At 37.6% G+C, this 27,718-nt stretch overlaps 1 protein-coding gene across 20 annotated transcripts in view; it reads right to left on the bottom strand.

Moving 5' to 3' along the window:
• The window catches only part of KMT2C (lysine methyltransferase 2C), a 284,078-nt gene that overhangs the window by 184,413 nt on the left and 71,947 nt on the right, over positions 1 to 27,718 (bottom strand). For all 20 annotated transcript variants that reach the window (XM_049094712.1, XM_025452148.3, XM_035699675.2 and 17 more), the window contains exon 2: positions 15,552 to 15,640. In XM_049094712.1, coding sequence (XP_048950669.1) covers positions 15,552 to 15,640 — 89 coding nt within the window. The remainder of the gene's footprint in view (positions 1 to 15,551; positions 15,641 to 27,718) is intronic.

Here is a 27,718-nt window from a genome sequence, read left to right on the forward strand (position 1 = left end):
TATCATAAATAAATAAAAATTTAAAAAAAAAAAAAAAAAAAAAAAAAAAAAAAAAAAAGATTTTATATATTTATTCATGAGAGACACAGAAAGAGAGAGGCAGACACACAGGCAGAGGGAAAAAGCAGGCTCCATGCAGGGAGCCCGACGTGGGACTTGATCCCAGGTCTCCAGGATCAGGCCCTGGGCTGAAGGCAGGCGCTAAATCGCTGAGCCACCCAGGCTGCCCAGAGGATCTATATTTAAAAATTACAAAACAGGGGATCCCTGGGTGGCGCAGTGGTTTGGCGCCTGCCTTTGGCCCAGGGCGCGATCCTGGAGACCTGGGATCGAATCCCACATCAGGCTCCCGGTGCATGGAGCCTGCTTCTCCCTCTGCCTGTGTCTCTGCCTCTCTCTCTCTCTCTCTCTCTGTGACTATCATAAATAAATAAAATTTAAAAAAAAAAAAATAAATAAATAAATAAATAAATAAATAAAAAATAAATAAATAAAAATTACAAAACACCAATGAAAGAAATCACAGAAGCCCCAAATAGAGAGATACGGCCAAGTTCATTTCTATTTTTTTTTAATACTTTTTAAGAAATCTCTATACCCAACATGGGGCTCGAATCCACAACCCCAAGATCAAGAGCTGTGTTCTCCACTGACTGAACCAACCAGGTGCCCCTAATTTCATTTATATGGCATTCTCAAGGAGAAAAAACATCAGTGAATGCCAGGGCTTGCAGGAGGAGGGCAAGGTAAGACTTTAAAGAGACAGCACAGGGGAGCCTGGGTGCACAGTCAATTAGGTGTCTGACTCTTGGTTTCAGATCAGGTCATGCTCAGGGTCATGAAATCATGCCCCATGTTGGGCTCTACACTCAAAATGGAGTCTGCTTAAAACTCTCTAATACAAATCAAAACCATAATGAGATACCACCTCTATTCAGTCGGAATGGCTAAAAATTAACAAGTCAAAAACAACAGATGTTGATGAGGATGTGGAGAAAGGGGAACCCTCTTACACTGTTAGTGGGAATGCAAGCTGGTACAGCCACTCTGGAAAAACAGTATGGAAATTCCTCAAAAAGTAGAAAACAGAGCTACCCTACGACCCAGCAATTGTACTACTGGGTCTTTACCCCAAAGACACAAATGTAGTGATCTGAAGAGGCACCTGCATCCTGATGTTTACAACAGCAATGTCCACAATAGCCAAACTATGGAAAGAGCCCAGATGTCCATGACAGATGAATGGACAAAGAAAATGTGGGGGGTGTGTGTGTGTGTATATACACACAGCCATCAAAAAAAAATGGAATCTTGCCATTTGCAAATGACATGGATAGAACTACAGAGTATTATGCTAAGTGAAATAAGTCAATGAGAGAAAGACAATTACATGATCTCACTCATATGGAGAATTTAAGAAACAATACAGAAGATCATAGGGGAAGAGAAGAAAAAATGACACAAAATCAGACAGGGAGACAAACCATAAGAAACAAACTAAGGGTCACTGGAGGGGAGAGAGGTGGGGGGATGGGGTAACTGGGTGATGGGTATAAGGAGGGCACATGATATAATGAATACCGGGTGTTATATAAGACTGATGAATCACTGACCTCTACCTCTGAAACCAATAATACGTTATGTTAATTAATTGAATTTTTAAAAATTAAAGTAAAAAAATCTTTCTCCCCTGTCCCTTCCCCCATCCCCTCTAATAAATAAATAAATCTTAAACATAAAAATATAAACAAAAATAAAATAGAGATAGCACAACAGAGTTTTAGACGTAATAAAGAAAAAAAGCAAAACAGGGACGCCTGGGTGGCTCACTGGTTGAGCATCTGGTTCCAGCTCAGAGTGTGGTTCTGGAGTCCTGGGATCGAGTCCCACATTGGGCTCCCCTCAAGGAGCCTGCTTCTCTATGTCTCTGCCTCTCTCTCTCTCTGTCTCTCATGAATAAACAAAATCTCTAAGAAAAAAAAAGCCAAACAAAAACTGCTCAGGGTTGGTTTTTTTTTTTTTTTTAAAGATTTTACTTATTTAGTTGGGGGGGGGGGGGTGGTGGCGGGGGCAGAGACACAGGCAGAGGGAGAAGCAGGCTCCATGCAGGGAGCCCGACGTGGAACTCAATCCTGGGACTCCAGGATCAGGCCCTGGGCCAAAGGCGGCACTAAACCGCTGAGCCACCCGGGCTGCCCTGCTTAGGGCTTTTAAATAAGCTTTGCTTCCAAATCTACTAGACTTGTTCAGAAATAAAAATTAAATATCACGTCTAGACTTACAGGTAAAATGCAATATCTACTAAAAATCTCTCCCCATTGAAGTATAGTACAAATACTTCTGGTTATGTAAACACTCTAGAGAAACAGGCTTAGTGAAATCTAATGACAAAGGCAGAATTTCTGAAAGGAGGAGGTAGAGTGGGTATTCACAGAAAGAGGGGATTCTTAGAGAAAGACCTGGGAAAAGGAGGGACTGGTCTATACAAAGTGAAAGTCAAGACACAAGCATGCACTCAGTTTGAAATCTGTTCTTCATTTGTGAGAAATGAGGCCCCCTGGGCAAGCCTCAAGTCTAGTATGAAGTAAGAGCTCTGAATAAAATTGCTGATAATGTAGTCTGAAGGTGTCACTTAACATAATTAAAATATGTAAGAAGGAATCGAGTGTATGATCACTGACCCTTAGATTCTTCAGAATGGAACTGATATATAGAGATAATTTGAGAAAAGTTCCCTCCAATCAAACTTTGAAGTCTGTATAGCCTAGAGAGACTAACAAATCAAGTCAAATTTCTAATAAACAATGTAAAATTGGGCAGACTTACAATGGTATCTATCAGGGACTGGTTATGAGGAGAGATTGGCCAAAAGACACAAAGTTGCAGTTATATAGGATAAATAAGTCTAGAGATCCAACATACCAACATGACTACAGTTAATATACTTAGCTGAATACTAGAAATTTACTGAGAGTATATTGCAAATCAAAAGAAAGTAGGAGAAATTATATTAATTTCAGACACAGCAGACTTCACAGCAAGTAAAATTATCGGGGACAAAGAGCATCATTACCTAATGATAAAGAGGTCAATTCTCCATGAAGACATAATAATCCTTTACACATAAGCACCTAACAACAGTGTCAAATACATGAAGCAAAAATGATAGAATTACAGAGACAAATATATGAATCCACTATTACATATAGGGATGTTAACCCATCTACCAAAAATATAGATCTAGCAAGCAAACAATCACTAAAGACATGGTTGAACCCAACACCATCATCAATCAACTGGATATAATGCACATCAATAGACTACTTCATCCAACAATAGCAGAATATGCATTCTTTTCCAGATCACATGGAACATTCACCAGACCACGTTCTGGGCCATAAAATAAATTTAAAATAAGAGAAATCATACAAAAATAAAAAATAAAATAGAAATCATACAATATCTGGCCTTAGACCACAACAGAATTAAACTAGAAATCAGTAATAGAAAGATAGTTAGAAAATTCCAAAAATATTTGGAGGTTAGACAACACATTTCTTAAATCTTTTTAAATTTTATTTATTTATTAAGGAGGCTCCATACCCAATGAGCAGTTTGAATTCACAACCCCAAGATCAAGAGTCACATGTTCTACCAACTGAGCCAGCCAGGCACCCTCTAAACAACACTATTTTTTTTTTTTTTACAACACTTCTAAATAACACATGGCTCAACTAAGAAATTTCAAGAGAAATTCTTAAATATTTTGAACTAAGTGATAATAAAAACATAACTTATCAAAATTTGTGAGATACAGCAAAAGCAGTGGTTTGAGAGTGATTTACACCATTGAATGTATATATTAGAAAAGAAGATCTAAAGTCAATCAAACTAGAAAAAGAAAACCTAATTAAACCCAAAGTAAGCAGAACAAAAGAAATAATAAAAATTAAAAGAGAAATCAATGAAATTTAAAACAAGAAATCAATGGTGAAAAATAATGAAACCAAAGTTGCTTCTTTGAAAAGACCTGTAAAATCAATAAGCCTCTATCCAGGCTTACTGAAAGAAAAAAAGGGAGAGAATACAAATTATTAATATCAGAAATTAAAGAAGGGACGTCATTACAGGTCCTATGAACATTAAAAAGATGCTAAAGGAATACAATTAACAATTCTATGCCCACAAATTTGATAACCTAGACAAACTTCTTTGAAAGACACAATTTGAAGGGGTTCCTGGCTGGCACAATTGGTTAAGGGTCCAACTCTTGATTTCAGCTCAGGTCAAGATCTCTTTGTGAGATCAAGCTTGCATTGGGAGCCGTACTGAACATGAAGCGTGTTTGAGTTTCTTCCCCCCCCCCGCCCCTCCCCCTACTCACACTCACTTTCTCTCAAAAAACAAAAAAATTTTTAAAGATTTTATTTATTTATTCATGAAAGACACGGGGGGGGGGGGGGGGCAGAGACACAGGCAGAGGGAGAAGCAGGCTCCATGCAAGAGTCTGATATGGGACTTGATCTCGGGACTTCAGGATCACGCCCCGAGCCAAATGCGGATGTTCAACTGCTGAGCCACCCAAGGAGCCCCCCCCCCCAATTTTTTTTCTTTAGATTTTATTTATTTATTCATGAGACACAGAGAGAGAGGCAGAGACACAGGCAGAGGGAGAAGCAGGCTCCATGCAGGGACCCCGACGTGGGACTCGATCCTGGGTTTCCAGGATTATGCCCCGGGCTGAAGGCAGCACTAAACCACTGAGCCACCCAGCTGACCCAAAATTTTTTAATTAAAAAAAAAAGAGAGAGAGACACACTTTGCCAACACACCACAAAAAGATACAATCTGAATACACCTATACCTGGTAAGAAGCTGAATCAATAATTAATAACCCTCTAAAACAGAAAGCACCAAGCCCAGATGGCTTCATTGGTAAATTCTAACAAACACTTAAGGAAGATATTACACTATTTCTTAACAATCTCTTCTGGAAGACAGAGGCAAAGGGAATACTTCCTAACTCACTCTATGAGAACACCATTACCCTAATGCCAAACAACAAAGACATTACAAGAAAACAAAACAACAACAAAAACTACAGACCAGGATCTCTCATGAACATAAATGCAAAAATCCTCAACAAAATATTAGCAAAATGAATCCAAAAATGTATAAAAAGAATTACAACACAACCAAATAGGATTTATCCCAAGTATGCAAGACTTGCTCAACATCTGATATTTATTTAATGTTAATTAACATTGCACTGATGGGCCAAAGAAGACAAGTCACGTAATCATATCATAGATGCAAAAAAAGTATGGACAAAATCCAACACCCATTCACAGAATAAAAACTATTCTCCATAAACTTGAATTTCTTTAACTTAATAAAGAATATCTGCAAGAGGGACACCTGGGTGGTTCAGTGATTGAGCATCTGCCTTCAGCTCAGGTTGTGATCCCAGGGTCTTGGTACTAAATCCCGCCATCAGGCTTCCCATGGAGAAGGCTTGGCTTCTTCATCAGGCTTCTTCCTCTGCCTATGTCTCTGCCTCCCTCTGTGTCTCTCTCATGAATAAATAAATAAAATCATAAGAAAAAAAGAAAAAAGAGAAACTGCAAAAAACCCTACAGCCTATATATTTAATGGTGAGAAACTAGAAGCTTTCCCTCTAAGATCAGAAATAAGACAAGGATGTCACCCTCTCGGGCAGCCCGGGTGGCTCAGCGGATTAGTGCCGCTTTCAACCCAGGGTGTAATCCTGGAGATCTGGGATGGAGTCCCACGTTGGGCTCCCTGCATGGAGCCTTGCTTCTCCCTCTGCCTGTGTCTCTGCCCCCTCTCTCTGCGTCTTTCACAAATAAATAAATAAAATCTTTAAAAAAAAAAAAAAAAAAAGAATGTCACCCTCTCATCACTCCTTTTCAACTTTGTAAAAAGAAATTCTTCCAGCTATTGTAATAAGACCAGAAGAGGAAATAAAAGGTATACTGATTGAGAAGGAAGAACCAAAACTGTCCCTGTTCACAGATGTCATGTAGAAAATCCAAAAGGATATACAAAATCCAAAAAAATATACAAAAACAAAAACAAAAACAACTCCTGGGACAAACAGGCAATTACAGCAAGTTTGCAAGATACAAGGTTAATATACAACAGTAATTATTTTCCTATATACCAGCAATGAACAAGTAGAATTTGAATTTTTTAAAATTCCATTTACATTAGCATTTCCCCAAAATCAAACATTTGCGTTTAACCTAACAACATATACATAAGATCTATATGATAAAAACTAAAAAATTCCAATAAAGGAAATCAAAGAAGAATAATAAATGAAGATATATTTCATTTTCATGGATTGGAAGGCTCAATATTGCCAAGGCATTTGTTCTTCCCAATTTTATCTATAGATTCAATGCAATTCTAATCAAAATCCCACAAGTTTTTTTGTGGATATCAACAAACTGATTCTAAAATTTTTATGGAGAAACAAAACACCCAGGCTAGTCAACAAAATATTGAAAGAGAAAAAGTTGGAGAACTGACTTCAACACTTATTATACAGCTACAGTAATCAAGTCTGTATCATTATGTGACACCTGGGTGGCTCAGTCAGTTAAATGGCTGACTTTAGCTCAGGTCATGATCTCCGGATCCTGGGATAGAGCCCCATGTCAGGCTCCACGCTTAACAAGGAGTCTGCTTGTCCCTCTCACTCCCACGCTCTGCCCCCCTCCCCCTGGCCCCAGTTGTGCTCTCACTTGCCCTCTCTCTCTCAAATAAATAAATAAAATCTTTCCACCCAAAAAGGCTATCATTTTGATAAAAGAAGAAATAGGTCAACAGTATGGTATAGAGAAGCCAGAACCAGGGCAGCCCAGGTGGCTCAGCGGTTTAGCACCGACTTCAGCCCAGGGTGTGATCCTGGAGACCCAAGATAGAGCTCCACATCGGGCTCCCTGTATGGACCTTGTTCTCCCTCTGCCTGTGTCTCTGTCTCTCTCATAAATATTTAAAAAAAAAAAAAAAAATTAAAGAGAGAAAAAAAAAAAAAAAAAGAAGCCAGAACCAGACTAAAATAAATACTTAACGGGTCAATGAAACAAGACACAAAAACAAACAGTAGAGAAAAAAAGTATTTTTGAACAAGTGATGCTGGAACTAAAACACACAAAAATCAATCTAGACACACACCATACATCCTTCACAGAAGCTAACAAAATAAATGTGAAATGCAAAACTACAAAATCCTTAGAATATAGGAGAAAATCTAGAGGACCTTGGTCTCAGCAATGACTCTTTAGATACAACACCAAAGTCATGATACATAAAAGAAACAGTTGACAAACTGGCCTGCATTAAAATTAAAAATTTCTACTCTGCTTAAAATATTATTAACAGAATAAAAACATAAACCAAAGACTGGGAGAAAATATTTGTAAAAGACACATCTGGTAAAAGATTGTTATCCAAAATATACAAAGAACCTCTTAAAACTCAATAACAAGAAAACTAACAACATGATTTAAAAATGGGTTAATAGAAAAAAATAAAAATGGGTTAATAGGTGCCTGGGTGGCTCAGTTGGTTAAGTGTCTGCCTTCGGCTCTGGTCATGATCCCAAGATCCTGGGATCAAGCCCCACATCAGATTCCCTACTCAGTGGGAAGCCTGCTTCTCCCTCTTCCTTTGCTGCTCCCCTCCTCATATGCTATTTCTCTCTCTCTCTCTCTCTCTCTCTCATAAATAAATAAAATCTTTTCTTTAAGAGCTAATAAATATATAACAGACACCTCAGCAAAGATATTTTTATAGCAAATAATCATACAATAAGGTGTTCCATGTGATATATTATCAGAAAAATGTAAATTAAAATAATGATATACTACTACACACTTATAGAATGGCAAAAATCAGAAACGTTGACAACACCAAATGCAGGTAAGGATGTGGAGCTAAAGGAACTCCTATCACTCACTGCCGGTAGCAATGCAAAATTATACAGCCAATTATACAGACAGTTTGGAACTTCCTGATAAAACTAAACATACTCTTACTTTATGATCCAGCAGTCATGCTACTTAGTATTTTCCCAAAGGAGTTGAACTTATGGAGTTGAGAACTTATGTACACACAAAACATTCATGTGAATGTTCATGGCAGTTCTATTCAGAATTGCCAAAACTTGGAAGCAACCAAGATATCCTTCAGCAGATGAATGGATAAACTGTGGTACATCCCAACAATGGAATATTATTTAGTGCCAAAAAACAGAGGAGTTCTCAAGTTATGAAAGTCATGGAGGAGGCACCTGGGTGGCTCAGTGGCTGAGCATCTGTCTTTGGCTCAGGTCATGATTCCAGGGTCCTAGGATCAATTCCCACATCAGGCTCCCCGCAGGAAGCCTGCTTCGCCCTCTGCCTATGTCTCTGCCTCTCTCTGTGTGTCTCTCATGAATAAATAAAGTCTTTAAGGGGATCCCTGAGTGGCTCAGAGGTTTAGTGCCTGCCTTCGGCCCAGGGCATGGTCCTGGAGTTCCGAGGTAGAGTCCCACATCGGGCTCCCTGCATGGAGCCTGCTTCTCCCTCTGCCTGTGTCTCTGCCTCTCTCTCTCTCTTTCTCTCTCTCTCTCTCTCTGTGTCTCTCATGAATGAATAGATAAAATCTTTAAAAAAAAAAAAACTTTTAAAAAAAAGTCATGGAGAAAATTTAAATGCATATTGCTAAGTGAAAGAAGTCAATCTAAGAGAGTTATACACCGTATAACTGCAACTGTAGGACATTCTGGAAAAAGCAAAACTATGGAGATGGTAAAAAGATCAGTGGTTGCCTTGGATTAAAGGGGAGGGAGGGATGAATAGGTGGAATACAGAGGATTTTTAGGGGAGTTGAGAATATTGTGAGATACTATAATGATGGATACATATCATCTCACACTTGTTCAAACTCATAGAATATACAATACCAAGAGTGAACCAAAATGTAAACTATAGCCTTAGGGTGACAATGATGTGTCAGTTCAGTTTCATCAATTACAACAAATATACCATGCTGTGAGGTATGTTGACAATGGGAAAAGCTATGCATATTTAAGGGCAGAAGGCATACAGGAAATATGTGTGCCTTCCACTCAATTTTGCTGTCAACCTGTAGCTGCTCTAAACACTAAAGTCTATTTTTTAAAAATTATACTAGAGGTATCCAAAAGTACTAACGTGAACAAGTACTTATAGAAACATGAATACACTCTCACATCTATGCAGTAACTAATAAATCACTAAAATAGACTAACACAATTCTCATCAAAAACAATATAATATGTAAACTTAGAGCCTAGATTTTTATTTCTAATACTATTCTCCACTAAAAAGAACTAGGGAGTCCTTAGAGAATAGTCAATTTCATATCCTGGGGCAGAGAAAATTAAAGATGTTCTTGAAAAATACTGTTGCCAAAGAGCAATGAGCTTTGAAACATTTTGAGATGATTTTAAACAGTACTTAGAAGCAAACTGAAAAGGACGTCCACTGGCCAAACTACCACAACTTAACCAATCAAAAGAAATTTTTAATTATAATTATTAGCTAAATCATAATTAACAATTGTAATTAACTAAAACAAGTTTGCAAAGCCCTGATTATATAAATGATTCTCAAAGAAAAGTGGAATTTCTCTTAACCAACTTGCACTTCATTCAAGTTGTTTATATATAGGAAAAAACAGACTGTTGTAACAGCCACCACTTCCAAAAAAAAAGTCATAGGATGTTCTTACCATAAAAACATAAAAAACTGATCTGTGAAATTTCTTGTGACTTTCCCAATGGCCACTTATAGGATATTCATTCCCACCACTTACCCCACCCCACACAAATCCCCTATAATCATTTTAATAAATACTCCTCCATTACTGTAAATCATTAAATGAATACATCAAAGAACAAAATTTACAGACACAAGAGACCGTCCAATAAACCTGGGGTCTTAAGACATGCACATGTTAAAACCTTGCAGCCAACTCCAGTATGCTTTTAAACTGACTAAAAATGTATGAAACTCTTCTCTTTGCTTAGGTTATTCGTAGCTTAGTAGTTTGGGTTTTTCTATTTTAAGTTTCTTTTTTTTCTTTTTTTTTTTTTTTAAAGATTTTATTTATTTATTCATAGAGACACGGGGGGGGGGGGGCAGAGGCACAGGCAGAGGGAGAAGCAGGCTCCATGCAGGGAGCCTGATGTGAGACTCGATCCACGGTCCCCAGGATCGAACCCTGGGCTGCAGGCAGCGCTAAGCCGCTGTGCCACCGGGGCTGCCCCTATTTTAAGTTTCATTTATTTAAATAATCTCTGCACCTAATGTGGCACTTGAACTCATGACCCTGAGATCAAGAGTCATGCTCCTCTGACAGGGTATGCCAGGCGCCCCTGTAGCTTACTAGTTTTATCAACTGTTCTCTATTCTTTTCTTTACCATTTTCTTTGCCCTACATTCACTAAAACAACTGGACAAAGGTCTTTCCAAGGACAAAGAGCAAAGACTAGCTCACTTGAATTTAGTTAACTTTAGTAAAATAAAAAAAGCCAGAAGAAGACAATTATCCTGCTCCTGTTAAACCTTTCAGTCTTATCTAAGAGACATGAGAAGACAGTCCATTTGCGGGGCTTAGTGATCATCACATAAGAAAAAAATTTAACGTCAGAATTTTAATTTTGTGGTGATGCTCTAAGAACAGCAGTAGCTTGGGAAATACAAAAAAGAAACTATAAGAATGCAATACCTTTTCAGTTAGTGAAAAAGTGTCTGGAAGTATTCTAGGCACTGGTGATAAATCAATAAACAAGGCAAATCCCTAACCCTCATGAAGCTTGCAGTCTGGTGTGGAAGGCACATCATAAAACATAGCACAATGTCATGTCTATTTAAATACTAGGAAGAAAAGAAAAAAACAATAGAGTAACCAGTGTTAGAAAAGTTGGTTCAGAAAAGCCTGTCTGAGGAGAGAGCAAATGAGTGGAGACCTGAATGAATTGAGAGAATAAGCAGTAGGAATATCTAGGAACAGGGGTTCTAAACAAAGCATAAGAAAAGTGCCAAGGCCAGGGCATGGGTGGCTCTACTTCAGAGAAGCATCTGCCTTCAGTTCAGGTCATGATCTCAGGTTTCTGGGATGGAGCCCCCACATTGGGCTCCCTGCTCAGTGGGAGTCTGCTCCTTTCTCCCCCTGTGCCCATCCCCCCACTTGGGCTTTCTCTTTCTCTCTCTCATATGAATAAATAAAATCTTTTAAAAAAGAAGAAAAAGAAGGAAAGAAAAGTACAAAAGGTTTATAAAAGAATGTGATTAGTGGACTCTGGGAATAGCAAAAAGGCCAGTATGACTGGAGCCCAATGAGCAAGGGGGAAGAGCAGATGTTGTTGGACAGGTAGCCAAGATCAAATTAGTACAGTTTGAAGATCAGGGTACAGACTTTGGATTTTAAGTATCATTGGAGGCCTTGGATAGTTGACAGAGGGAAATAAGACTCTTAGTTTGGTCTGAAAAGATCCCTGGCTATTATGGAGACAACAAGACTAGAATAAACAAAAGCAAGGGAACAGGTAGCTACCGCAGCAGTCCACACAAGGAGTGGTGGTGGACAGAAGTGGAAGGACATTAGCAAAGGAGATGAAAAGTGTTTGAAATAGAATATATTGTGAAGATAAAGCCCAAAAGATTTTCCAATAGGCTCCATATTTTCAGCCTGAAAAATGATGTCATTTAATGAGGCAGAAACACTAGAAGAAAAGTTTCAGGATAACAAAAAAGAGTGCCAGAGAGGACATACCAAGTCTGAGATCCTTTTTAGACAGTACGAATAGATGTTAAGAATAAAGCTATAAAAAAAAAAAAAAAGAAGAAAGCTATAGATTGTGCTAAAAACAAGAAAAGAGCTGATAATATAAATTTGGAGTCATCAGCACACAGATAATATTTAAAGCAATTAAAGATGAGCAAAAGAGAATAAAAAGACACCAGTGATGTAGGGAAAAAAATCAAGAGAATGTGGTGTGCTGAAAATCAAGTTTAAAAAAAAAAAAAAACACGAAACCATCACTACAAAAAGTGGTTAGCTGTGTGAAACAATACTGAATAGTTAAGGCCAACAAAGACTATAGCAGCTGGTTGTGGCAATATGAGATCACAGGTGATACTAACAAGAATGATTTAGAGGAGGAGGAAGGAAGTCTGACATGGAGTAGGTTCATGAGAAAGTGGCATCTTGGCAAAATAAACAGTAGCCGTAAGTATAGACAACTCTTCCAAGGATTTTCCCTATAAAAGTGAGCAATAAAGCATACAGTTGCTGAAAAAGGATGTCTGGTCAAGAGGTGTTTGTGTTCAAGAAATGTAATACTTTAAGTTCAAATGCTAATGGAAATGATTCACAGAGACAGGAAATGTGTGATGCAAGAAACCAGGAAAACTGAAGGTGCAAAGTCCCTAAGAGATGAAGAGACAGAATCCAGGATACAAGCAGAAAAGCTGGCCTTTCATAACTAGAGTCTGTTCATCCCATGTTAACAGTAGGGAAGGTAAAATATATGGGAGGAGCTCCAAGCAGGAAAGGAGATTTGATGGTGGGTGAATGTAGAATTTCTTTCCTGGTTGCTTCTGTTTTTTCTTTTATTCATTGAAATAAGCAAGATCGTCAATAACTGAAGAATGAAAAACAGAAGGAGGTGTTGGAAGTTGGAAGAGAAAAGGTGGTGAAAGAATGATCACTGATAATGGAAGAGGAAATTTCCATAAAAAAGCAGAATGAGGGGGATCCCTGGGTGGCGCAGTGATTTGGCGCCTGCCTTTGGCCCAGGGCGTGATCCTGGAGACCCGGGATCGAATCCCACGTCGGGCTCCCGGTGCATGGAGCCTGCTTCTCCCTCTGCCTATGTCTCTGCCTCTCTCTCTCTCTCTCTCTCTCTCTCTCTCTATCTCTGTGACTATCATAAATAAATAAATAAAAAATTTTAAAAAAAACAAAAAAAGCAGAATGAGTGGGGTGCCTGGGTGGCTCAGTAGGTGAAGTGTCTGCCTTTGGCTCAGGTCATGATCTCAAGAGTCCTGGGATGGAGCCCTGTATCCCACTCCCTGCTCACTGGGGAGCCTGCTTCTCCTGCTCCCTCTGCTGCTTCCCTGCTTGCACACTCTCTGTCAAATAAATTAATTAAATCTTTAAAAAAATAAAAGTAGAATGAGTGTACGGGATCCCTGGGTGGCGCAGCGGTTTAGCGCCTGCCTTTGGCCCAGGGTGTGATTCTGGAGACCTGGGATCAAGTCCCACGTCGGGCTTCCGGTGCATGGAGCCTGCTTCTCCCTCTGCCTGTGTCTCTGCCCCTCTCTCTCTCTCTCTCTCTCTCTGACTATCATAAATAAATAAAAATTAAAAAAAAAAAAAGTAGAATGAGTGTAGAGTAGCAATCATACCCATTTGAGATTTGAGGTCATAAATTTAAAATGAAATCAGTCAGCAAGGTTATGTTTTTTACCAGCCATTATCAGCTGCTATACAGAATTTGGATTTTGTGATAAAAACAAAACAGTGGCTCAGAGGTTGAGCGCCGTCTTCAGCCTAGGGTGTGATCCTGGAGACCTGGGATCAAGTCCCATGTCAGGCTCCCTGCATGGAGCCTGCTTCTCCCTCTGCCTGTGTCTCTGCCTCTCTCTCTCGCTCTGTGTCTCTCATGAATAAATAAATAAAATTAAAAAAAAAAAAAACAGTGAGATCGAGTGGTAAAGGAGTCAAAGGTGAGTAAGAGAAAGACTCCAATAATGGGTCACAGACTCTGAGATAGTAGAGGAGGGTAATAACCACATCACTAAGATTACTGGATTGGAGGACTCAGTATGGTTCAAGAATTATTATGATGCTAATATAAGGAGAAAATGAGCTGGAAAAAGAAGAGGTAGAAGTCAAGAGGGTAGAACAGTTAATGCTAAGATTCTGGAAATGAAACAGCAATCGTGGGGCAGCCCGGGTGGCCCAGCGGTTTAGCGCCACCATCAGCCCAGGGCATGATCCTGGAGACCAGGGATCAAGTCCCACGTCGGGCTCCCTGCATGGAGCCTGCTTCTCCCTCTGCCAGTGTCCCTGCCTCTCTCTCTCTCTCTCTCTCTCTCTCTCTCTCTTTTTCTGTGTGTGTTTCTCATGAATAAATAAATAAAATCTTAAAAAAAAAAAAAAACAGCAGTCATCATAGCAAGTGAGACAATGACATAGGCTGATCATGTATGACCACAAGAAGGACAGGCTGAGAGTGGGATGGAGAATCAGAATGTTGAGAAATCAAGGAGCCAAGAGGCCTGGGTGCTGAATAATTAACATCACAATAGGAGAAGCAGAGGAAAATAGAAAGGCAGGTGCTAAATCTTCAGAAAACAAGGGAAAGTACTCAGGAAGACTGTTGGTAAGTGCACAAAAAGGGGCCTGGGGTACAGTTTGGTAGCACTGGTTTAATTACCATGTTAAAAAATGTCATTATTGTGAAAAATGTCACTTAAAACTTCAAAAACACCTTTCACTAGAAAGTAACAGTATATAACAGTTGAATTGAACAGTATTCAATTTAAGGAAAATAAATCAAAAAATACCTGGTGGGGAATTTACACAAATTCAAGTTTAAAACTATGTGGTTACAAATTTGCAACAAAAGAGCAAAATATAGAATTCTGCATTCCAAGCTTCAGTCATCACTCTACCTACAGAGACTCCACTGAAAAGAGGAACGAGAACTGGAGGACGTCTGAAGGCTTTCCAAGAATTACAGCCATCTAGCAGCAACACACTGACAACTAAAAGTATTTTACAGAAAATTGTATTTCGAGGTACTGCAATTTCTAACTTTTCTCTAACAACTGTATGACATTCTGTAAGCAACAAGAGGACATTCAACTTCACAAAAAAAACCTATCACTATGTCTAAACTCTATCCAACAACTGTGAAGAAAACATTGCCTGTTAGAGACCATCTCACACAGACACTCTCTGAATACAACATGAAACCTCACCTCTTTGACAATTTAAATTATAAACTTTATGAATTTTGGAAATTACTTTAGGAAACCTACTCTATCTTCCTTCTGCAGATACACAATACACATTAGCTTACTTAGAGCACCTACAAGTTCAGCAGATCAGAAAGCATTAACCCAGCATTTCACAGGATTGCCTATTAATAGAACATATTTTTTTCCCCACACACATACTAACATAATAAGCTTCAAATAAACACTAGATGGCTCATAAGCAGAAATCAACCACACACTATCGTTATAACAGCCTGGAATTACTGTCCCTTCCAGTTTTAATTTTGCTTTAATAAAACATTTCTCTACAGATATTAAATACTTCCCACTAAATCAAGGCTATAGGGAAAAAAAGAGACCTCAACTTTTTCACTGTATCATAACTTATCAAACGATTTCAGCAGATGAGGATTTATAACTCAGTCTATAGACAAATGCTAATAGTGCAAATTGTGTACATTTTAAAAATTCTGTTAACTTTGATACCTGTTTCCACAATATTTTCTGTTTCTGTTGTCTCCAGTCCATCCATGCTGTCCTCATCTTCCACGGTAGTTTTTCCTTTACTCCGAGGCCTACACAGAAGTAAATATGTAGAGTTTAATGTTAAATTTTAAGGCTTACAATTACACTTAAAGAAGTTGAAGGTACACATAATTAAATGAGGCAAATTTTACTGCATTTTTCTGTATCAAATAGTAAATACCACATTATAGAGTCATTTTTCTTTAGAAAATTTTAGGTTTTAATTTTGTCCCAGATCAATATATTTTGTCATCATAAATCACTTAATTCTTGATTTCAGGCTCTCTCCCTCTTTTGAGCTGACCTTGAGATGATCCTCTAGCTACAATAGTGGTTTTTAATCACCTAGTCTAGTGCGTTATTTGCAAAATTCAAACACCAGGTTATACTTCTTTTTTTAAAAATTCATTCATTCATTCATTCATTCATCAGAGACACAGAAAGACAAGCAGAGACATAGGCAGAGACAGAAGCAGGCTTCTCGGAGGGAGCCCGATGTGGGACTCCATTCTCAGACCCAGGATCGCACTCTGAGCCAAAGGCATTCATTCAACTGCTGAGCCACCCAGGCATCCCGGGGTTATACCTCTATATCTAGTGAAATTGGGGAATGATGCCCAGATGAGTATATTTTTAAGACACTTCCATACATGAAAGTGATGCATATACTTGCAAACCACTCAAAAAAAATTAAATACTGAATATACTTAGTCATACATCTTACAAAGTAATACAATTTAATTTCTAAAATGAACTTCAGTAATGTCAAATAAACATAAGAATCATGGTAAAGTGAGATTCTTTGACCCAATGAAATTTTTTTTTATTTTTTTATTTATTTATGATACTCACAGAGAGAGAGAGAGAGAGAGAGAGAGAGAGAGAGAGAGAAAGAAAGAGAGAGAGGCAGAGACACAGGCAGAGGGAGAAGCAGGCTCCATGCACCCGGAGCCCGAAGTGGGATTCGATCCCGGGTCTCCAGGATCGCGCCCTGGGCCAAAGGCAGGCGCCAAACCGCTGCGCCACCCAGGGATCCCTGAAATTTTTTTAAAGAATAAGAAACACTAACGCCTTTAAGTTTTGGGAAATCTCAGAAATTAAGGCTAGAAAGGAGTTGAAGAAAAAAAAAAAGATCCCTAAACACATAAGAAAAAACACGATATAATGTATTTTAAAAACTTAGAAATTAAAGGAGAAAAAATGAGTGGGAAATATCAGAAAGGGAGACAGAACATGAGAGACTCCTAACTCTGAGAAAAGAACTAGGGGTGGTAGAAAGGGAGGTGGGCGGGGGGTGGGGATGACTGGGTGATGGGCACTGAGGGGGGCACTTGATGGGATGAGCACTGAGTGTTATTCTATATGCTGGCAAATTGAACACGAATAAAAAATAAATTTATTAAAAAAACTTAGAAATTGACAGTGATATTCAAACAATGAGAGCTTTAAATTATTTTATTACTTAAAAAGACAAACTCAGTATTTAAGTTGAAAAACACTGAGAACAGAAAATAATAAAAGATTAATATGAAAAAGTTACAAATCTATTTTAAATAGAAAAACTTTTTTTTCTTTTTTTTTTTTTAAGATTTTATTTATTTATTCATGACAGACACACACACACACACAGAGAGAGAAAGAGAGGCAGAGACAGAGGCAGAGGGAGAAGCAGGCTCTGCGGGGAGCCTGATGGAGCCTGACGTGGGATCACGCCCTGGGCTGAAGGCGGCGCTAAACCGCTGGGCCACCGGGGCTGCCCTAGAAAAACTATTTAAATCTTTATTTCAAAATGATAATAATCAAAACAAAAAGGAGATGTAACATAAGAAACTTTTTTTAAGATTTTATTTATTCATTCATGAGAGACACAAAGAGAAGGCAGAAACAGAGGCAGAGGGAGAAGCAGGCTCCTGGAGGGGAGCCTGATGTGGGACTCGATCCCTGATCCCTGATCCCTAATCCCGAGTTCAGGCCCTGAGCCAAAGGAAGACACTCAACCGCTGAGTCACTTGGCATCTCCCTAAGAAATTTTTAAAGTTGAAGCAATCTCCCCTTCCCTCAAAAAACTTAAAAAAGACACTCCAACCCAAATCCTAATATATCCAAAAACCATGGTTGAAAACAAATCTATGGAAGAAAAAAAAAAAAAAAAAACTAAGTAAAATACTAGTAAATATCATCAATATGCAAGCATGACTTAATATTAGAAATTAGTCAATATAACACACTAGATCAAACAGCGAAAACGGCATCATTTCAAATTTCATGAGTGAAGGGGAAACAAAACTGAATAAGTGACTACACGGATTGACTGGGGCTAAAAGAATCCAAGGTTGATTGTATTACTTGTGGAAAAATGGAGAAGGTAATTATCTTTAGTATTTATTAAGTAGTTATGTTTAAATTTAAGAGACATCTATAAAGCAAAGGGGAAAGAACAGATGGGATGAGTAAAGTTTGGCCAATCCAACAGCAGGCAAAAAGGAAAATAAAAAATACATAATACATGGAAAATAAAATAAGAAGTTAAATAAAAATACAGGTTTTCACAGTAAATGTAAGTGGCTTAAACTTGGCTGTCATTATTTAATGATAAAAAGATTAATTTCCCAGGAATTCAATAGAAGTACTCATATTGTATAAAGTAAACATTTACAGAACGAGGAATTGATAAATTCACAATTATGACAAATTTTCACATCTCACTTTTTAGAAGCTGAGATGAAATATAGTTAGTAACATTTTAAGCAATTACTTAGATAACATAGTTAACAAGCATCATTAGACAACTCCATCAATCCTCCTGTGTCTGGCTCTGTTAAAACATGGGATACAGCATTAAACAACAAAATCTCTGCCTTCACTAAACTACATTCTAGTGAGAAGAAATGTCCATTACTCTTTGTAACAAAAGAGACACACACAATATGAAAGAAAAATTAAAGCAAAGAATGAGGGGTTACCACTTTAAACAAGGTATTTATAGGGCAGCCCAGGTAGCTCAGTGGTTTAGTGCTGCCTTCAGTCCAGGGTGTGATCCTGGAGACCCGGGATCAAGTCTCACATCAGGCTCCCTACTTGGAGCCTCCTTCTCGGCCCCTCCCTCCCTCCCTCCCTCCCTCCCTCTCTCTCTCGTCTCTCATGAATGAATAAATAAAATCTTTAAAAAAAATAATATAAACAAGATATTTATAAACTTTACAAAATAAAATTTTATACGAGTAAGGAAACATTTCAATAGAGATCTGAAGTACAAAAGGAACCAAACCACGCAGATATCTGGGAAAGGAACACTAAAGTAGAAGGAAGAGCAAATTCAAAATTAGTAAAATAAGAGTATCTAAGTGTCGAAGGAAAAGAGAAAATACACTGTGGTGGCAACAGAGTGAGTGAGATGAAGAGTGAGGAGATACGAAGCCAAAGAAAAAATTTTTTAAAGGAATCAGTTTTTTTAGAAACCTAAAGACCAATAAAAGGACTACATACAGAGAGGCCAGAAATTCCTGAAGTAATCCCAACATGACTGCTACAATGGAATTGAGAATAAGAAATTAATTCAAAATTTAATCTTTCTTTTATGATTACTCTATGATTATGAATACTCATTGTTAAAGAAACCAAAACATGTATGGCTTAGCTGACTTTGTCATTTATACTTCCAAACCAGTGTTTTGCTCTATTTTATGTTTTCTTCTCCACTATCCTGACCATTGCTAACTTATTGTTTTTTTTTGACAACTGGCTTTATTTCAAACTTGTTTTATTTATCTAAAGGTGGGAGAGTGGGGAGTGTGTGCATATGTATCAGTTGTCTGTATTCCTCAAAAAGAAATTTTTAGTTTTTGCTTTGCTTCCTTTTTTCTCTTAATTCTTCATTTTGGCACCAACAAGGAAGGCATGCTTTTTACATTCATCAATCCATCAGAATTATTCTCCTTCTGATCAATGGACCAACTTATCAAATCAAGTCATTTTTTAATTTCCCATATTTTGGGGCACCTGGGTGGCTCAGCCAGTTAAGCATCTGCCTTTAGGTCAGGGCATGATCTCAGGGTACTGGGATCCAGCCCACGTTGGGCTCTCTGCTCAGCAGGGAGCTTGCTTCTCCTTTTCCCTATACCTGCCACTCCTCTGGCTTGCGCTATGCCAAATAAATAAAATCTTTTTAAATAAATAAATGAACAAATTTCCCATATTTCACTCATGCCTTTTTATTGCTGCTCACTGGCTTCAGGTATGTGATTGTTCTGACTTATCAAATGCTGCTGACTCCATTTTTTTTTCCGAATGCAAGAGATAATGGTCATACTTTGTCAAGAACCTATAAAAATAGATGTATACATTTTACATTTCCATATTGCATTCAGATGGTCCAGGCTTTGACTTTTTTTTTTTTTTTTTTTTTAGGATAGTCACAGAGAGAGAGGGAGAGGCAGAGACACAGGCAGAGGGAGAAGCAGGCTCCATGCACCGGGAGCCTGACGTGGGATTCGATCCCGGGTCTCCAGGATCGCGCCCTGGGCCAAAGGCAGGCGCCAAACCGCTGCGCCACCCAGGGATCCCCCAGGCTTTGACTTTTAATAGAACTTTGGAGTCTCATTACAAATGGCAACATAAAAATTATTTATCTCAATCTTTCTTTGGCTTTTCTTCTTCTTTTCTTCTTTTGTATCTCTTAAGCCTTCCATTTTAGTTTTGATTCATTCTCCTGCAAAGAAATCTGAAGTAAAATAATATCACTAATTTGAGAAAATCTTCCACCAAAAACCCAATGTTACATATTATTATTATAAATTAAAACTAATTGGAGTTCCTAAAATAATATAGTAAACTTCTATTTAAAGCCACATGGGAGTAGGGAGGAGGTTCAAATTACCCTCCAGCCATAAACAATTAGAAAACCAGGCAAAATATAAGAAATAACCATTATTACACATTAAACAAAAGGCACGGACAGGACTGTAATCCCTGGACAATAGGAAATAAACAAGGTGAGCCCTACTATCACAAAGGCTTTCTGCATGGAGTTAATTTGCAAACTGTAGCACAGAAAGGGGAATTCCAATTGTGCCAAAATGAGGAAACAGAAATCATCGGTTCAGGAGGCTAGAAACTGTGGGATAGAGCACACAAGGGGAGGGAGTTGTACAGGGAAACAGATCCAGATATCTGCATAAGAGTACCCTCAAGTTTTTTATCTAAATACCAATCTGTATAAAAGTGGTATAAAACCCCAAACTTGGAACTTGGCTGAATAAGTTCCAAGGAAAGAACAATTACAGCACAGTTGCAATACAAACAAGTCCCAAAGCTTCGAGCCAGGAGTCAGTTGTGTTCCCTCTAGCCAGAATGCCAAGACCCCACTGACTGTAATAACATATTCAGTAGAGACTAGAACATGCCTTTAAAAGTAGGCTAAATGAAGCCTACGACAACTTATCTTCTAGACCATCCCTAAAAGAGGTCACAAATAAGCCTCAAGAGAATAAAAATTTTCCACAACGAACTTAACATGCAAACACAAACACACAAGTGAACATTTGTCAAAGTACTACAACAAAATTTAGTTCCCAACAACAAAAAAATCACAAATATGGCATCCAATAAAAATTTACGAACTATATAGAGAAGTAAAAAGAATATGTGAGTAATGACCAGGAAAAAAGTCAAGGAATAGAATCAGAAAACAACAGAGATGATAGAAGGGACAAGCATGAACATTAAATCGCTATTATCAATATACCTCGTATGTTTATGTAATGGAAAGTGAACGAAAGGAGAGAAATGGAAGATGGTAAAAAAAAAAAAGTGCTTAAAATGGAACTCACAGGTAACATTAAAAAAAAAAATCAAAATTTTCACTTTGATTAACATCTGATCAGAAATGGCACCAAGGGACACTCAGTGGTTGAGTGTCTGCCTTCAGCTCAGGGCATTATCCCAAGTCTAGAGATTGAGTCCCCACATCAGGCTCCCTCTGAGGAGCCTGTTTCTCCCTCTGCCTATGTTTCTGTCTCTCTCTCTCTGTGTCTCTCTCATGAATAAATAAATAAAATCTTGAAGGAAGGAAGGAAGGGAGGGAGGGAGGGAGGGAGGGAGGGAGGGAGGGAGGGAGGGAGGGAGGGGGAAAAGATGATTGACTTTAAAGATATAGCAAACAACATCTACCCAAAATACAAGACAAAGTGAAAAAAGACAAACACAGCTAAAGAATCCTGTGAGATGACAGCAACCAATCTAACATGTGAAGTTAGAGTTGGAGAAAAGCAAACAAAAAGTATATATTTAGTGAAATCTGAGCTGTAAATCTTGCAAAATATGTAATTATAAACCCACAGATCCAAGAAGTACAACAAAATCCCAAACACATACAAACACACACACCAGTAACTTTATCATCAATTTGCTGAATAGAGTAATAAGAGAAAATCTTAAAAGCAGCCAAAGATAAGAAGTATTACTTACAGAGTAAGAAAAATAAAGGTGACTATAAACTTCTCATGTTAAACTATGTAAGCCAGAAGACAGTGAAATAACGTAACTCAAGTGCTTGAAGAAAACTAAAGGAAAAAATCCCATAAACCTTATATGAAACATGCAGCAAAAAGCATCCTTCAAAAACAAAAGTAAAAGCTTTTTCAAACAAATTCTTCACCAAACTTTTAATTACAAAACATGTTAAGGAAATTCTTCAGACAAAAGGAAAATGATACTTAATAAAAACCTGGATCAAGATATCCATATGCAAAGGAATAAAAAGTGGTGAAAATGGTAAGTATGTGTAAGTAAATATAAAACTTTTTCTCATTTTTAATCTCCTTAAAAGTTAGCTCATTGTTTAAAGCAAAATCTATAATTTATTCCAGGGTACATAATATATATAAAATTAAACTGCATGGTAACAATAGTTCAAAACACAGGAGAGTGAAAATAAAGTATACTGGTATACAGGTCTTATTCTAGTACATTTGCAGTGAAAAAATGTTACTTGAAGGAAGACTCAGATAAGTTAAAAATTTATGACATAAACCCTAGAGCAACTCTCCTATGAAAACACACACATGCACAGCTTGTTGTAGTCAAATACAGATAGAACCGAATCCTAAAAAAAAAAAATACTCCATTAACCAAAAAAAAAGTAGTAAAAGAATAAGTGAACAAAGAAAACAAATGGGACAGAAACAGAATACAAAACAAGTAGATTTAAGCACATTTACATTACTAATTCTGTCAAGTAGCAATAGGTTTAACACTACAATTAGAGTAAAAATAACCAATCTTGTTAAATAAAATGTCTATGCAACCCAAAGGAATTTACAGATTTAATATAATCCCTATCAAAACACCAACAGTATTTTTCACAAAACTAAAACAATCCTAAAATTTGCATGGAACCACAAAAGACCTCAATAGCCAAAGCAATCTTGAAAAACAAAACTGGAGGTATAACAATTTCAGATTTCCTGTTATAAAACAGTAGTAATTAAAACAGTATGATACTGGCATAAAGACACACATAGATCCATGGAACAGGAGAGAAAAACCCAGAAATTAAGCCAAAATTATACAGTCACAGTCTATGACAAAGGAGGCAAGAAGATATAATGGGAAAAAGTCTCTTCAACAAATAGTGTTGGGAAAAATGTACAGCTACAGGCAAAAGAATGAAACCAGACCACTTTCTTTCATGATACACCAAAATAAGGTCAAAATGAACTAATAAAGACCTAACTGTAAGACCTGAAACCATAAAAATCCTAGAAAAGAGCAACAAGCAGTAATTTTTCTGATATCAGCCATAGCAACATATTTCTAGACATGTCTCCTGAGGCAAACGAAATAAAAGCAAAAGTAAACCACTGGGACTACACCAAAATAAAAGGCTTCTGATATCAAAGGCAACAATCAATAAATCTAAAAGGCAACCTACTGAATGGGAGAAGATATTTACAAATGACATATCACATAAAGGGTTAGTATCCAAAATATATAAAGAACTTATACAACACCCAAAAAACAAATAATCCAATTTAAAAATGGGCAGGAGACACCTGCAGACATTTCGCCAAAGACATCGAGATGGCCAAAAGACACATGAAAAAGATGCTCAACATCACTCATCATCAGGGAAATGCTAGTCAAAACTACAATGAGATATCACCTCACATTTGTCAGATGGCTAAAATAAAAAACAAAGAAACAACAGGTAGTGGCCAGGATACAAAGAAAAAGGCACTTTCTTACACTATTGGTGGGAATGCAAACTGGTGCAGCCACTGAGGAAAACAGTATTTTTGAGGAGGTTCCTCAAAAAGTCAAAAATACTACCAGGGCAGGGGGGCGGTTTAGGGCCACCTTCAGCCCAGGGCCTGATCCTGGAGACCCAGGATCCAGTCCCATGTCGGGCCAGTCCCACGTCGGGCTCCCTGCATGGAGCCTGCTTCTCCCTCTGCCTGTGTCTCTGCCTCTTTCTTTCTCTGTGTCTCTCATGAATAAATAAATAAAATCTTAAAAAAAAAATAGAACTACCCTATGATCCAGTAACCATACTAATGGGTAATTACCCAAAAAATACAAAAAACACTAATTCAAAGAGATACATGCATCCCTAAGCTTATAGTAGCATTATTTACAAGAACCAAACCATCAACACATCCCAAGTGTCCAGTGATAGATGAATAAAGATCATGTAGTATACTAATAATAGACTATTATTTAGCCATAAAAAGAAGTCTTGCCATCTGCAACAACATGGATAGAGCTAGAGAGTATAAAGCCTAAGCAAAATAAGTCAGTCAAAGACAAATCCCATATGCTCTCACTCACTTGTGAAATTTAAGAAACAAAATAAATGAACAAAGAAAAAAAAAGAGACAAACCAAGAAAGAGACTCAACTATACAGGGCAAACTGAGGGTTGCCAGAGGGGAGGTGGATGGGGGGATGGCCAAAATAGGTGATGGAATTAAAGACTACATTTATCATGATGAAAAAAATTTTAAATTAAAAAGTAGAAACTATCAGTTTAAATTTAAAAAGTGAGACCCAATTATATGCAGTCTAAAAGATACATACTTTTGGAAAAAATAAATAAATAAATAAAAGATACATACTTTAAAGACATTTGTAAGATAAAAGAACAAAAAGATGAAAAAATATAATGTGACAATACTATTCAAAAGAAAGCTACAGGAACTATATTACTAAATAAACTTAAAACAAGGAATATTATAAGAACTACAAACAGACATCACATAATGATAAAAGAGCCAATTCATCAAGGAGATAATAATCCTAAATATCTATGCACCCAATGCTTCAAAATACTGATAACTGAAAATAGAAATACTTAAATCAACAATTATACTTCTATACTACAACACTGCTCAATAATTGATATGACTAGACAGAAAACTCAACAAAGACACAGAATACTTAAGACTATTAACCATGTAGACTTAAATTGACCATAGAACACCATACCTAATAACAATAGAATACAATCCCCAGAATAAGCCAAACTATAGTCCTTAACACGAAGTTCAATTAATTTTAAAAGGCTGATATAATACCAAACATGTTCTCTAATGGAATTAAATTAGAAACAAACAATATATATATAAGCAATATCCTCAGATATCTGGTAAACACACACACAATTCTAAATAACCCACTAGTCAATAAAGAAATGACAAAGAAATTAGAAAACAGCTTGAACTCAATGAAAATACAGCATTTCAAAATTTGTTAGATTCAGGTAAGCAGTAAATAAAGGGGAATTTACAGTTTTAAATAGTTACATGAGAAAATAAGAAAGATCTCAACTATAATAGCATAAACCTCCACTTTAAGAAATTAGAAAACAAAAATCTAATTAAACCATAAGAAAAGGAATAAAAAGCCAAAAGCAGTGACATAAGAACACAATAATAAATAATTTTTAAAAATCAATGAAATATCCCCCAAAGATCAATGAAACCCAAAGATGGTTCTTTGAAAGAGTTAATAAAATAGTTATTTTGACAGCAAAAATGATGGAGAAGAGAGAGAAAATACATAAACTACCAAGAGAAAAACTGAAAGAGGGGTTATCACCAGAAAGACAATACCCATTAAAAAGAATGAGAAATTATTATAAATAATTTTATGTCAATAAACCAACAACTTAAACGGTCACAATGTTTGAAAGGCCCAAAATTACCAAAGACTCAAGATTAGAAATGGAAAACTTGAATAACCCAAAGTCTATTTTTAAAACTGAATTTGCCGGGCAGCCCCGGTGGCGCAGCATTTTAGTGCCCCCTGCAGCCTGGGGTGTGATCCTGGAGACCCAGGATGGAGTCCCATGTCCGGCTTCCTGTATGGAGCCTGCTTCTCTGTCTGCCTGTGTCTCTGCCTCTCTCTCTCTCTCTCTGAATAAATAAAAAAATCTAAATAAATAAATAAATAAATAAATAAATAAATAAATAAATAAATAAAAATAAAACTGAATTTGTAAGTATAAACCTCCCCGCAAAGAAAATTCCAATCCCATATGTCTTTAATGAAGACTCTATCAAATGTTTGAGAAATAATACTAACTCTACACTACCTCCAAGAAATAATAAAGGAAGGAACACTTCCCAATTCTTTCTTTGGTTGGCATTACATTGACAGCAAAATCCAATATCCATCATAAAGACTGGTTTCATAGAATAAAAAACAGAACACTCTACCATCAATATTTTACATAAATTATACCTGCCATACCAATCAAAATAAAGATAATGCAAGAAAATGAAATTAGGGATCCCTGGGTGGTGCAGCGGTTTGGCGCCTGCCTTTGGCCCAGGGCGCGATCCTGGAGACCCAGGATCGAATCCCACGTCAGGCTCCCGGTGCATGGAGCCTGCTTCTCCCTCTGCCTGTGTCTCTGCCTCTCTCTCTCTCTCTCACTGTGTGCCTATCATAAAAAAAAAAAAGAAAGAAATTAAAGCCTGCTTTTGCTTTAAAAAACACATATAAAAAAAACATATAAAAATGACAAAAGACTGGAAAGGGAGGTGGGCAGGGGGTTGGGGTGACTGGGTGACGGGCACTGAGGGGGGCACTTGATGGGATGAGCACTGGGTGTTATGCTATATGTTGGCAAATCGAACCCCAATAAAAAGAATACAAAAAAAAAAAAAAGAACCACAATGAGATACCACCTCACATCAGTGAGAATGGGGAAAATTAACAAGACAGGAAACAACAAATGTTGGAGAGGATGTAGAGAAAGGGGAACCCTCTTGCCCTGTTGGTGGGAATGTGAACTGGTACAGCCACTCTGGAAAACACCATGGAGGTTCCTCAAAGAGTTAAAAATAGAACTGCCCTACGACCCAGCAATTGCTCTCCTGGGGATTTACCCCAAAGATACAGATGCAGTGAGACAGCAGGACACCTGCACCCCATGTTTATGGCAGCAATGTCCACAACAGCCACTGTGGAAGAAGTCTCGGTGTCCATCGAAAGATGATGGATAAAGAAGATGTGGTCTATATATACAATGGAATATTACTCAGCCATTAGAAACAACGAATACCCACCATTTGCTTCAACGTGTATAGAACTGGAGAGTGTGAAGTAAGTCAATCGGAGAAGGACAAACATTAAATGGTCTCATTCATTTGGGAAATATAAAAAATAGTGAAAGGGAATAAAGGGGAAAGGAGAGAAAATGAGCAGGAAAGATCAGTGAGGGTGACAGCACATGAGAGACTCCTAACTCTGGGAAACAAACAGGGGGTAGTGGAAGGGGAAGTGGGCGAGGGGTTGGGGTGACTAGGTGATGGGCACTGAAGGGGGGGGGGCACTTGACGGGATGAGCACTGGGTGTTATGCTATATGTTGGCAAATCGAATTCCAATAAAAAAATATACAAAAATAAGGAACACTAAAAAAGAAATGACAAAAGGCTATCAAGGGATTCCAGTTCTATGTAATATGGAGGAATATAATGCCAAACTTTTACTGTCACTGACTGCAACTATAAAACATGGATATAGGGATCCCTGGGTGGCGCAGCGGTTTGGCGCCTACCTTTGGCCCAGGGCGCGATCCTGGAGTCCCGGGATCGAGTCCCACATCGGGCTCCCGGTGCATGGA

Source organism: Canis lupus, chromosome 16 (assembly GCF_003254725.2).
Source record: "Canis lupus dingo isolate Sandy chromosome 16, ASM325472v2, whole genome shotgun sequence".
Taxonomy (NCBI): Eukaryota; Metazoa; Chordata; class Mammalia; order Carnivora; family Canidae; genus Canis; species Canis lupus.